General features: G+C 41.6%; 2 protein-coding genes across 2 annotated transcripts in view; both read right to left on the bottom strand.

The window, feature by feature from the left end:
• Window positions 1-213, bottom strand: part of FBXO47 (F-box protein 47) — a 30,223-nt gene extending 30,010 nt beyond the window's left edge. The window contains exon 1 of the mRNA XM_064733382.1: window positions 60-213. Within this exon, the coding sequence (XP_064589452.1) occupies window positions 60-213 (154 nt within the window). The remainder of the gene's footprint in view (window positions 1-59) is intronic.
• A 12,207-nt stretch (window positions 214-12,420) lies between these two features.
• Window positions 12,421-14,550, bottom strand: part of PLXDC1 (plexin domain containing 1) — a 36,126-nt gene continuing 33,996 nt past the window's right edge. The window contains exon 14 of the mRNA XM_064733720.1: window positions 12,421-12,651. Within this exon, the coding sequence (XP_064589790.1) occupies window positions 12,532-12,651 (120 nt within the window). The 3' untranslated portion in view covers window positions 12,421-12,531. The remainder of the gene's footprint in view (window positions 12,652-14,550) is intronic.

The raw sequence follows: 14,550 nt of genomic DNA, 5'->3' as shown, positions 1-14,550 counted from the left end.
AATATAAATATAATATTCTATAACATATTTAAATATTTACTAATTATAAAATTAAATACTAGTGTTAGGCCTCACTGGATAGTTGAGCCATTGGAAGATCTCCAGGGGAAGGCTCTGGAAATCTCCCAGCGCTGACAGAGCCGGGGCTTCCCTGGCCGGGCCGCGGCCGCAGCGGCGGCTCCGCCTCTGCCTCTGCCGGGGCCCCGAGGTCATGGTCCCCGCGCTGCCATGCACCCAACCTGGAAAATAACAAAAAATTGTGTTAAAGTCTGATTTTGTGAGGAGGAAAAGGCTCCCAGAATGAGGAAATTGCTCCCTTGGAGTGTGTGTGTGTGTGGGGTAAACTGCTTGGATTCAGTGCGAGCGATTTGCTAAATAACTTTTGGTACATCAAGAATAAAATGTGTTCTGACTAATTTATAATAATTATTTGTGATTATTATAACCATATATCATAAGAATATTAAATACATAAAATATATAAATAATGTATGTATAGTCTATAATATAAATAATATTAAATATATTAATACATTATAATACAATATAATACAATGTAATGTAATGTGATATATGACATGATATGATATGATATGATATGATATGATATAATATAGTATAATATAATGTAATGTAATGTAATGTAATATAATATAATATAATGCAATATAATGTAATATAATGCAATATAATATAATGTAATGCAATGTAATGTAATGTAATGTAATACAATATAATATACTATAATATGCTATAATATACTATCATATACTATAATACAATATAATATACTATAATATACTATAATATAATATACTACAATATATATAATATAATAAATATAATATAATTATCAATATAATGATAAACATATACATAACATAACATAACATAACATAACATACATAACATAATTAACATAATATAATATAATATAACATAACATAACTAAATAACATAGCATAAATAAATAACATAATATAACATAACATAACATATAATAGCATAATGATAAATATTATATGATATATGATATAATAATTAAGAAATGTATATTTAATACTATGAGTAATATTACATATATATTAATGATTCATAATAATTTATATTAATAATTTAATGTGTTGAAATGTAAATAAAGTCTGGGGAATGGAAGGCTCAGCTGATTTTGGATGAGGAAGAGAAGAAAACGGCTCTGGAAGGGAATTTTTGCAGAATTCCAAGTGAAGCTACAAGCCACAGCAATTAACAGCATCACTTTAATTTGTCCCACTAATTATTCACCAGAACACAAAATTCCAGGGCTGATATTGAAAGAATCATCCCTTTTCCTTCAGGGTGAGAATTCCTGATTGTGCAGGACCAAAGCAAAGATTAAAACTCCACAGTGATGCTTCAGACTCTTCTTTGGAAGAGTTTGGTGCAAGGCTTAATTTAATATAATGTATAAAAATACATCATGTAAAAATAATTATGTACATGATATAAAAATCAATGATGCAGCATTGCCCTGCGAAAATGTCAGTGCTTTTCCAAAACCATGAGCTGAAAACGAGCTCTGAAAATATCAATAAATCAGATTATTTGTGGGTTTTGAGTGTTCAGTTCGCAATGTCAGGCAACACTGGGGATTGCTGGGTCTGAAATTTCTGTTTTAATTGAGATTTTTCACCCTGGTCCCTGATTCCTGCAGCTGAGGCACTGCCAAGTGCTGGGGGTGATTCCAGGAAAAATTCTCCCTGAGAACAAACCCCATTGTTGCCAGGATTAAAAAATGTACAAAATGACAAACAACAAACTCCAAACATCCTCCCTGTTTATTATCCAACAGCTCCAGCCAGACTCTGATATCCCATGGAGGGGAAATGGCCCTGACCACAATGAGGGCTCTGTTTGTGCAGAGAAATGGGGGAATTTTGGGAATTTTGGGAATTTTGGAGCTGGGGAGACTGGGAATTGGATATTTAAGGGATTTTTAATGTCATTTGCAACGTTTTTTAATTTAGCTGTGGGATATTTCTGGCTTGCTAAAGCAGCAGAAAACTTTCACAGGGCTCGGGAGGAAATGTGGCTGCTGCTAAAATGAGCGGGTTTAGGATTTTAAGGAGGGAAAATGGACAAAATTTCCTGAAGAAATATCACCTATTAAAAGTGCTTATCTTCTAAAAGCAAGGATTTTTACACACAGAATTGTGGGTTCCATATCAATTCCTGCTGTGCCACATAAAAATCAGCCCATTCCCTGTTTATGACCACTAAACTTGGCAAAATCTGGTGCAGATTTCTGAGCCAGGCTTTAGAAATAAAGTTGCAGTCCTGAGATACTTTCTTCTCTTCCCACTCTCCTTTCTGCCTGGAGCTGTGGGGATTTGTGGGATCTTTCAGTGATTTTTTTTTTTTTTTAAATCTTACCTTGGCTTTCCAGTTGTGGAAGGAAAAAAATACTTTGCCACCGGCGAGGTTTTTGGCAAGGATTTATCTAATATTTATCTGTTTCTGTCCAATCTGGTCAAAGTTAAATTGATTATCGCTGTTTTCATGCAGAGCAGAGTTAGATAAAATTAGTGTAAATAAAAATGAGTGCAAACAGCAGTTTTAAAGCATTTTCTGAAAGATCCCGTTTGCTTCCTCTTTGACTTAATGTGAGTTTTTTTTATTTCTTAGGGAGTTGAGGCAGAGCATCTCCATCTGCTGCTGGGACACCAGTGTTTGGAGAACTGCTTAATCCACACTGGAAATTGAAAGGTAAACGTTCAATATTTAACAAGCTAAACTCATAATATTAGCTAAGAAGGGTCATCTTATTTGTGGCTATAAACTAATTTGTTTACAAGGCAGAAAGCATCAACTTCCACCCATGTTGGCCTTAAGCAGTTGCTAAACTCCTGCTAATGGATGCAATTTAGTCCTGATACTTCTCGGAGCCCTGTGTTAGCATTTGGCAAACATTTATTGCAAAAAAGGTGTTTACTCTGGAGATTGGTTTGGGATGTTTCCCTTTCCCTTCCTCATCACCAGGAGCATAAACCCAATGGCTTTGAATATTAACCCCATGGGGGTTCTCATTTGTTTTTCCCGATTTTCTCTCGTCTTTTGTGGTATAAAAAGGAAATAAAATAGAGTGGAAGAAAGTAGAAGCAAATAAAACAATAATTTTCAAGTAGAAGCTGAAGTGAGGGATGACAAACCTTAGAGCACTGAGTGCACCCATGGAGTTACCTTGTTACCCTTAACCTATGCTGAAAATTTTTGTTTATAAAGAGTGGTTTTATTCATGATAAAGGCTCTATGTAAGACTGATGGTACAAATCAGTCCCAAAACCTCCTAAATTGGAGAATAATGTGAGTATAAAGCAGAGCTGAGGGTTCCTGGCCTTGTTGTCGATGGTGGCCGGGTTGTGGTGTGAGGGAGCTGGTTCCCAACAGAGGAGGAAAACCCTAAAAATGGTCCCTTTTTCCCTCACTTCAGCCTGGATTTCCTCCTCAAGTTTCAATATTTGATGAAATGCGTTATTTTGGGTTACTTTTAGCCTTTTGCCTGTGGTTTTGGGTCAGATTTGGACGGGCTACGACCTTTAGGCCAAAGCATGGGCCAGGCTGTGTCCTCCGCCATGACCTCTCTCCCCCAAGCTACCAAACTTCATGGCTAAAGGGCTGAAACAGGGGATCTGCACCCCAAAACCTACAGAAAATTAACAGAGAACGTCTCACAGTTGATGATACTCACACAAAACACTTTATCAGCCGTTTTTTACCTCACGGAAACCCCCTCTCCACAAACACCCCCGGCCGGGTGCCCACAGCGAGCTCTGAGGGAGCAGCAGGGGATGGGGGTGTGGGGGTCACCGAACTCCGTGTCCCTGAGGGGGAAAGAAACCCCACAACCACCATTTTTTAAATTATTATTGTTTAAATTCAATTCTTCAAAGTCCTATTTCAGTCAAATGTTGCTAGCTATTGGGGTTAAAAGGGGTTGTGGTCGTAGGAGCAGAGGCGGGTGTGTACAGGCAGCACAGCTGTGTTTGGGAGCCTCAGAAATGTTGGCAAATATTAAAAACCAACACAGCAAGTTTCACTTTGAGAGCTGCCAATGCGGCCACAGACGCGTTGGAGGGAGGAAATGACCACAGACAACAACAGCACGCCCCTCCAGCGGTGCTTCGTTCGTGTTATTGGCAACTTTTTGCCCTTTTTAGGTGAATTTATACGAATTTTGGTTAATAATGATTTTTCCCGCCTTTTTGCCTGCGGCCCCTTTAGGCGCGCGGGGGAGGGGGGAGGAAGGGGGCGGGGCGCGAGCGGCTCTCGCGCGGCTTTTCCCGCCCACGCTGTCCCCGCCCATCCTGAATATTTAAATTGACCACGCCCCCTCCGCCATAACGAGACCTGCCGCGCTCGTTCGGCCACGCCCCTTAATGAATAATCAATGAGGGAGCTGATGTGATTTGGCGGGAGGAGCCGGCGGGGCCAGGGGACATCGGGGGTCCCAGGGGTGACCTGGTGTCCTCAGGTACGTGGGGTGTGGCAGGGCAGGTGTGGGCGTGTCGGCTCAGGTGTGTGGGGAGCCACAGGTGTGGGCGCTGCCAGAATGGGGTGCCACAGGTGTGGGGTACCTTGGATGTGGGGTTCAGCAGGGATGGGGTTCCACAGGTGTGTTGGGTGTCACTGGGTTTTGGGGTATCACAGGTGTGATCCCACAGGAGCGTCACCAAACCCATCTCCATCCTTCATCTCCACCCTTCATCTCCACCCTTCATCTCCAACCCTCATCTCCAACCCTCATCTCCAACCCTCATCTCCAACCTTCATCTCCAACCTTCATCTCCATCACTCATCTCCAACCTTCATCTCCATCCTTCATCTCCAACCTTCATCTCCAACCTTCATCTCCATCCCTCATCTCCAACCTTCATCTCCATCCTTCATCTCCAACCTCATCTCCAACCTTCATCTCCGTCCCTCATCTCCAACCTTCATCTTCAGTTTTCATCTCCATCCCTCATCACCAACCTTTATCTCCAACCTTTTTCTCCATCCCTCATCTCCAACCTTTATCTCCATCCTTCATCTCCAACCCTCATCTCCAACCTTTATCTCCAACCTTTTTCTCCATCCCTCATCTCCATCCTTCATCTCCATCCCTCATCTCCATCCCTCATCTCCAACCTTCATCTCCACCCTTCATCTCCAACCCTCATCTCCAACCTTCATCTCCATCCTTCATCTCCAACCTTCATCTCCACCCCTCATCTCCAACCTTCATCTTCAGTTTTCATCTCCATCCCTCATCTCCAACCTTCATCTCCATCCCTCATCTCCAACCTTCATCTCCATCCCTCATCTCCAACCTTCATCTCCATCCTTCATCTCCACCCTTCATCTCCATCCCTCATCTCCAACCTTCATCTCCAACCTTTTTCTCCATCCCTCATCTCCAACCTTCATCTCCATCCCTCATCTCCATCCCTCATCTCCAACCTTCATCTTCAGTTTTCATCTCCATCCCTCATCTCCATCCTTCATCTCCATCCCTCATCTCCAACCTTTTTCTCCATCCCTCATCTCCAACCTTCATCTCCATCCTTCATCTCCATCCCTCATCTCCAACCTTCATCTCCAACCTTTTTCTCCATCCCTCATCTCCAACCTTCATCTTCAGTTTTCATCTCCAACCTTCATCTCCAACCCTCATCTCCAACCTTCATCTCCATCCTTCATCTCCAACCCTCATCTCCAACCTTCATCTCCATCCCTCATCTCCATCCTTCATCTCCAACCTTCATCTCCAACCTTTTTCTCCATCCCTCATCTCCAACCTTCATCTCTATCCTTCATCTCCATCCCTCATCTCCAACCTTCATCTCCATCCCTCATCTCCACCTTTCATCTCCAACCCTCATCTCCAACCTTCATCTCTATCCTTCATCTCCATCCCTCATCTCCAACCTTTATCTCCATCCTTCATCTCCAACCTTTTTCTCCATCTCTCATCTCCAACCTTTATCTCCAACCTTCATCTCCATCCCTCATCTCAATCCCTCATCTCCATCCCTCATCTTCAACCTTTATCTCCAACCTTTTTCTCCATCCCTCATCTCCAACCTTTATCTCGAACGTTTTTCTCCATCCCTCATCTCCAACCTTCATCTCCAACCTTTATCTCCATCCTTCATCTCCAACCCTCATCTCCAACCTTTATCTCCAACCTTTTTCTCCATCCCTCATCTCCAACCCTCATCTCCAACCTTTAAACAACTCTTAAATTTCTTTTTTTAATCAATTTTTTTTATCAATTCTGTTTCAGGAGCAGCTCACTCTGAGTAACTGCCGAGTTTTTTGTCTCCCAGGACAGCAGCTGGAGCTCCGGGGAGAATTTTCCTTCCTTGCTGCTCCAAAGGCAGCTCCCATACGATGGCAGCAGAGGCCTGCAGCTGCTCTGAAGGAATTTTTGCCCAGTATTTTTATTTTTTCCTCAGTATTTTTATTTTTTCCCCAGTATTTTTCATTTTCTCCCCAGTATTTTTATTTTTCCCCAGTATTTTTTATTTTCTCCCCAGTATTTTTTATTTTCTCCCCAGTGTTTTTATTTTTTCTCCACTATTTTTTTCCCCACTATTTTTATTTTTTCCAGTATTTTTATTTTTTCCTCATTATTTTAATTTTCTCCCCAGTATTTTTATTTCTTCCCCAGTATTTTTCATTTTCTCCCAACTATTTTTATTTTTTCCCCACTATTTTTATTTTTCCCCAGTATTTTTATTTTTTTCCAGTATTTTTATTTTTTCCTCATTATTTTAATTTTCTCCCTAGTACTTTTTATTTTTCCCCAGTATTTTTTATTTTCTCCCCAGTATTTTTATTTTTTTCCCAACTATTTTTATTTTTTCCCCACTATTTTTATTTTTCCCCAGTATTTTTATTTTCTCCCCAGTATTTTTATTTTTTCCCCACTATTTTTATTTTTCCCCAGTATTTTTATTTTTTCCCCAGTATTTTTTATTTTCTCCCCAGTATTTTTATTTTTTCCCCAGTATTTTATTTTTTTCCCCACTATTTTTATTTTTCCACAGTATTTTTTTTCCAGTATTTTTATTTCTTCTCCAGTATTTTTAATTTTCTCCAGTATTTTTTTTCCAGTATTTTTATTTTTTCCTCATTATTTTAATTTTCTCCCCAGTACTTTTTATTTTTTCCCCAGTATTTTTTATTTTTTCCACAGTACTTTTATTTTTACTTTTATTTTTTTTCCCCACCATTTTTATTTTTCCCCAGCATTTTTTTTTCTCATTATTCTGTAATTCTGGATTTTCTCATTATTCTGGAATTCTGGGTCTTCTCATTATTCTGGATTTTCTCTTTATTCTGGAATTCTGGGTTTTCTCATTATTCTGAGTTCTCTCATTACTCTGGAATTCTGGATTATCTCTTTATTCTGGATTTTCTCATTATTCTGGAATTCTGGGTTTTCTCTTTATTCTGGAATTCTGGATTTTCTCTTTATTCTGGATTTTCTCTTTATTCTGGAATTCTGGGTTTTCTCATTATTCTGGATTTTCTCTTTATTCCGGAAGTCTGGTTTTCTCTTATTCTGGATTTTCTCATTATTCTGGAATTCTGGGTTTTCTCATTATTCTGAGTTTTCTCTTTATTCTGGAAATCTGGGTTTTCTCTTTATTCTGGATTTTCTCTTTATTCTGGAATTCTGGGTTTTCTCTTTATTCTGGAATTCTGGATTTTCTCTTTATTCTGGGGTTTCTCATTATTCTGAGTTTTCTCTTTATTCTGGAATTCTGGATTTTCTCTTTATTCTGGAATTCTGGGTTTTCTCATTATTCTGGAATTCTGGGTTTTCTCTTTATGCTGGAATTCTGGGTTTTCTCTTTATTCTGAGTTTTCTCTTTATTCTGGAATTCTGGGTTCTCTCTTTATTCTGGATTTTCTCATTATTCTGGGTTTTCTCTTTATTCTGGGTTCTCTCTTTATTCTGGAATTCTGGATTTTCTCTTTATTCTGGATTTTCTCATTATTCTGGAATTCTGGATTTTCTCATTATTCTGGAATTCTGGATTTTCTCTTTATTCTGGAATTCTGGGTTTTCTCATTATTCTGGATTTTCTCTTTATTCCGGAAGTCCCCATCTCACCTGGAGAAGTTAAAAATCCTCCATCAGCCCTTTAAAAAAAACCAAATTTCAAAGTTTTTTTTTTCCTCCTTTTTCCTCAGTGATGTCATCTCTTTGCAGGGAAAATAAAAAATAAAAATAAAAAAGGATTTACATGAGTTCTGCCAGCACAGGCCTGAGGTTTTGTCAGCTTTTTAAAAAAATTTAGCAAAAAAAAGCTCCTGTCAATGTTTGATGGCTGAAATCGAGGAGGGAATCGGGAAAATTGAGCTGAGTTTTCCTGGAAATGGGGAAAAATTCCTGACCTGGCCTGACCCACTTGCTAAACAATGGGTGAAAAAGAGGAAAAGGGAGAAAAATAAAGGGGGAAATGGAAGGAAAATAAATGAAAAATGCTCAGGATTTGGGTTTTCCTGGTCTTTTTTAACAGGAAAATTGTAGTGGAAAATGAAGGCGATTTCAGGATCCTCTGGTGGCTGCTGAAGGGAAATGTGCAGATGTTTCCTGCTCCTTTAAATCCAATTTTTTTGCATTTTTTGGGGGGGATTGTGGTGGTAATTATGGGATTCCGCCCTCTCCTCATCCCATTCCTGCATTTTGGGAGGGGGAAAAAAAAAAAAAAGCAGCTCCAGGCGATTCCACCCAGCCTTAAAAATCCCATTTTCCCTACAAAAACCCCCCCAAAAAATCAAAAATCAACAAATCCCCAGGTTCTTTGCAAGAAATAAAACCATTCCCATCCCTCCCTGCTGAGCGAGGCACAATAAATCCATTTAATACCCAAATTCCCCGCACCCAGAGCTGAATTCTGCCCGGAAAATGCAAATTCAGAGCATCTATTTGAGGTTTTATTCCTCCACCCACGGGCCCTGCTGGAGCAATCTGCTCCCTCCTTGCTGTTAATTATGGCTCAAGATGCTGCTTTGGACCTTTTAAGCATTTCCAGGTTTAAAAAATCTGTTTATTTGCATGGCTGAGGTGATTTTCCCTCTATTTCTTGGGGTTTGTTGGGTGTGGAAATCAATTTTTGACAGATTTTTAAATTTTTTTTTTATTTTCTATTAAAACTGGTGATTTATGTGTGTGTATATGAATAAAATTTATTGCAAAAAATTGGAATATCGATGTAAAAATGGAATATTTCTATCTCTAATTGCGGATCCGCTGCTTTTCCACTCGAGATTTTCCACAAGATACCAGGATGGGAGAATTCTTTAATCCTGATTAAATTAAATTAACTCCTTAATTTAAATTAACTCCTTAAATTAAATTAACTCCTGTTTGCATTGTTAGCACAGCTTCTCCCAGCCTCAAGGAAAAGAGGGTGAAAGGGAAAACGGGGAAAAAAAAAATAGATTTATTATTTATTTTTCTAATGGGAATAAACATATTTTTAAAAAAGGAAGCCTGGATGTGAAATTATTCCCAGGTTCTGAATGACCTTGAAGTGATTTTTTTTTTTTTTTTTAATATATTTGAAGGATTCCTCACCTGAATCTTTCCCTAAATCCAGATTTTCTCCCAAAACCCCAGGGTCTGGTACAATTCTTGCTCTTTAAAATCTGGTTTTTTCTTTAAATCTGTGGCATTTCAGAACTCTTGGATGTTTCCCAGCAGTTCCAGGGGCTGCGGGGGAAGAGAAGAACCCAAAATCTCGCTGTTCCCATGCGCAGAAAAACAGGAAAAACCCAAGCCTGAAACTTTTGGAATTAATAATTCAAATTTTAACCATTGGAAAAAAATGAAATTCAGAGAAAGAAACCCCACATTAACTCATCACCATGACAAAGGAGATCAGATTTGGGGTAAAAACTGGATGATAAATTCCCTTTACTTCCCACTTTGGGGAAAGAAACAAATTTTTTAGGGAAATTCTTGATTTGGGAATAAAACTTCCAAATCTGGGGCACGATCATGACTCAGCCGGAGCATTTTGGTGTTTTTATATCATAAAATGCAGCAAAAATTCTCCCCAGGGGCTGCAAGAAAGTCGAATTTGGGGTCTGAGTGCCACCAAACATCCACATTTATCTGTAATCGTTCCATAAATTCAGCAGATGAGAAGGAAAATATTAATTAGACAGACCCTAATCACCAGCAGCAACAGGGGATAAAATACACCCAAAATTTGATTATCAGAATAAACAGCTGAGGAGCAGGAGAAAATTAAAAATAAAGAGGGGGGAAAAAAAATCCATAATGCAACAGCATTTTGTGGTGGGGGGGATGAAAATTTCCCTCCTGCTGGATTTGGGATTCTGGTTTTGTTTTTTCCCCTCAGTTCAGGGATTATTTTGTGGGTGAATGTTGGATTTTGGTGGCACAGGAGGAGTAGAAAATGCAGAGAGGTCTCGAGTCAAAGCCTCCCTTGGGGTCCCAATATCCATCCAAATCCAGGGGCTCATCCCAAACAGGGGGAAATGGAAGAAAAATTAGGAAAAAAACCTAAAAATGATGAGGTTAAGGAGTGATTCTGAGGTTTCCTGCGATGTCCAGACATTCCTGACGGATCTGAATCCTGGATTTATCCCAGAGTTTTGTCCCCAAATCCCTCTCCGTTCCCACTGGCCACCAGAAGACGAATTTTGGTGGAATTTCAGATTTATTCCCCCCCTCTCTCTGTCTCCTTCAGGGCCAAGGGTGACAATTAACAATTTAGCAAATTAATTTATCCCAGCACTTTGGGGCATGGAAGGCTTGGAATTCCTTGGGATTCCTTGGGATGGATTCCTTGGGGTTCCTCAGGGTGGATTCCTCACGATTCCTTGGGATGGATCCCTCAGGATTTGTCAGGATTCCTTGGAATGGATTCTTTGGCATTCCTTGGGATGGATTCCTCAGGATTTGTGAGGATTTCTTAGGATGGATTCCTTGGGATTCCTTGGGATTCCTTGGGATGGATTCCTCAGGATTTTTCAGGATGGATTCCTTGGGATGGATCCCTCAGGATTTGTCAGATTGCTTGGGATGAATCCCTCAGGATTTGTCAGGATTCCTTGGGATGGATTCCTCAGGATTTGCCAGGATTCCTTGGGATGGATTCCTTGGCATTCCCCGGGATGGATTCCTCAGGATTTGTCAGGATTCCTTAGGAAGAATTCCTCAGGATTTCTCGGGATGGATACCTTGGGATGGATCCCTCAGGATTTGTCCGGATTGCTTGGGATGAATCCCTCAGAATTTGTCAGGATTCCTTAGGATGGTTTCCTTGGGATTTCTCAGGATTCCTTAGGATGGATCCCTCAGGATTCTTTGGGAGTCTTTGGGATGGATTCCTCAGGATTTGTCAGGATTCCTTAGGAAGAATTCCTCAGGATTTCTCGGGATGGATACCTTGGGATGGATCCCTCAGGATTCTTTGGGATGGATTCCTCAGGGTTCCTTGAGATTCCTTGGGAGAGATTCCTTGGGATTCCTCAGGAGTCTTTGGGATGGATTCCTCGGGATTTGTCAGGATTCCTTGGGATGGATCCCTCAGGATTCTTCGGGAGTCTTTGGGATGGATTCCTTGGGATGGATTCCTCAGGATTTGTCAGGATTCCTTGGGATGGATCCCTCAGGATTTGTCAGGATTCCTTGGGATGGATACCTCAGGATGGATCCCTCAGGATTTGTCAGGATTCCTTAGGAAGGATTCCTCAGGATTTCTCGGGATGGATTCCTCAGGGTTCCTTGAGATTCCTCGGGATAGATTCCTCAGGATTTGTCAGGATTCCTCGGGATGGATTCCTTGGGATGGATTCCTCGGCTTGGATCCCTCAGGATGGATCCCTCAGGATGGATCCCTCAGGATGGATCCCTCAGGACGGATCCCTCAGGACGGATCCCTCAGGATGGATTCCTCAGGATGGATCCCTCAGGACGGATCCCTCGGGATGGATCCCTCAGGATGGATTCCTCGGCTTGGATCCCTCAGGACGGATTCCTCAGGACGGATCCCTCAGGATGGATTCCTCGGGATGGATTCCTCGGGATGGATCCCTCAGGATGGATTCCTCAGGATGGATTCCTTGGGATTCCTTGGGATGGATTCCTCAGGATCCCTCAGGACGGATTCCTCAGGACGGATCCCTCAGGATGGATCCCTCAGGATGGATTCCTCGGGATGGATTCCTCGGGATGGATCCCTCAGGATGGATCCCTCGGGATGGATCCCTCAGGACAGATTCCTCAGGATGGATTCCTCAGGATGGATCCCTCAGGATGGATCCCTCAGGATGGATTCCCTCAGGATCCCTCAGGATGGATTCCTTGGGGTGGATCCCTCAGGATGGATTCCTCAGGATTCCTCAGGATGGATTCCTCAGGATCCCTCAGGATGGATTCCTCAGGACGGATCCCTCAGGATGGATCCCTCAGGATGGATCCCTCAGGACGGATCCCTCGGGATGGATCCCCAGGAGAAGCGCTCAGCACTGCTCGGCCTCCACAAACCCCTCCTTCTCCTGGCTGGCCGCCTCCACCTCGGCGTAGGAGCCGTGGTTGCCGTGGTTCCGGAATTTCATGGCGGGCCAGCGGTGCGGCCTCCGCTGGGGACAGAAACAGGGATGGGTGAGCAGCCGGGACAGGGCCCCGAGCCACCATTCCTGCTGGGAAAATGGGGGAAATGGAGGAGAAAAATGGGGGGAAATAATGGGGGAAAATGGGGAAAAATAATAAAAATAATGGGGAAAAATAATGGGGGGAAATGGGCAGAGAAATGAAGGGAAAATGGGGGGAAATGGAGGGAAAATGGGGAAAAATAATGGGGGGTAATGATGGGGAAAATAATGGGGGAAAATGGGGAAAAATAATGGGGGAAAATGGGCCAAAATGGGGGGAGAAATGAAGGGAAAATGGGGGAAAAATGGAGGGAAAATGGGGAAAAATAATGGGGAAAAATGGCGGGGAAAATGGCGGGGAAAATGGGGAAAAATAATGGGGGAAAAATAATGGGGAAAATGGGCAAAAATGGGGGAGAAATGAAGTGAAAATGGGGGGGAAATGGAGGGAAAATGGGGAAAAATAATGGGGGAAAAGGGGAAAAATAATGGGGGAAAAAGGGCAAAAATGGGGGGAGAAATGAAGGGAAATGGGGGGAAAAATGGAGGGAAAAGGGGGAAAAATAATGGGGGAAAATGGGGAAAAATGGAGGGAGAAATGGAGGGAAAATGGGGAAAAATAATGGGGGAGAAAGATGGGGGGAAAATGATGGGGGAAAATGGGGAAAAATAATGGGGGAAAATAATGGGGGGAAAATGGGCAAAAATGGGGGGAGAAATGAAGGGAAAATGGGGGGGAAATGGAGGGAAAATGGGGAAAAATAATGGGGGAAAACGATGGGGGAAAATAATGGGGAAAAATGGGCAAAAATAATGGGGGAAAAAATAATGGGGGAAAAATAATGGGGGAAAATGGGGGGAGAAATGAAGGGAAAATGGGGGAGAAAATGGAGGGAAAACGGGGAAAAATAATGGGGAAAAATAATGGGGAAAAATAATGGGGAAAAATAATGGGGAAAAATAATGGGGAAAAATAATGGGGAAAATGGGGAAAAATAATGGGGGAAAACGATGGGGAAAAATGGGCAAAAATGGGGGGAGAAATGAAAGGAAAATGGGGGGGGAAAGGGAGGGAAAAAGGGGAAAAAAAATGGGGGAAAATGGGGAAATAGGGAGGGAGAAATGGAGGGAAAATGGGGAAAAATAATGGGGGGAAATGGGCAAAAATGGGGGGAGAAATGAAGGGAAAATGGGGGGGAAATGGAGGGAAAATGGGGAAAAATAATGGGGGAAAATGGGGAAAAATGGAGGGAGAAATGGAGGGAAAATGGGGAAAAATAATGGGGGAAAATAATGGGGGAAAATAATGGGGGAAAATAATGGGGGAAAATAATGGGGGAAAAATAATGGGGGAAAAATAATGGGGGAAAAATAATGGGGAAAATAATGGGGGAAAATAATGGGGGGAAATAATGGGGGAAAAATAATGGGGGAAAAATAATGGGGGAAATGGGCCAAAATGGGGGGAGAAATGAAGGGAAAATGGAGGGAAAATGGGGAAAAATAATGGGGAAAAATAATGGGGGAAATGGGCAAAAATGGGGGGAGAAATGAAGGGAAAATGGGGAAAAATAATGGGGGAGAAAGATGGGGAAAAATGATGGGGGGAAATGGGGAAAAATAATGGGGAAAATAATGGGGGAAATGGGCAAAAATGGGGGGAGAAATGAAAGGAAAATGGGGGGAAAATGGAGGGAAAATGGGGAAAAATAATGGGGGGTAATGATGGGGAAAATAATGGGGAAAATGGGGAAAAATAATGGGGGGAAAATAATGGGGGAAAATGGGCAAAATGGGGGGAGAAATGAAGGGAAAATGGGGGGGGAAATGGAGGGAAATGGGGAAAAATAATGGGGGGTAATGATGGGGAAAATTGGGGGAAAATGG

The sequence above is a fragment of the Zonotrichia leucophrys genome, chromosome 27 (assembly GCF_028769735.1).
Source record: "Zonotrichia leucophrys gambelii isolate GWCS_2022_RI chromosome 27, RI_Zleu_2.0, whole genome shotgun sequence".
Classification (NCBI taxonomy): Eukaryota; Metazoa; Chordata; class Aves; order Passeriformes; family Passerellidae; genus Zonotrichia; species Zonotrichia leucophrys.
Note: the sequence above shows the minus strand (reverse complement) of the source record. Positions and strands in the feature narration are given on the sequence as shown.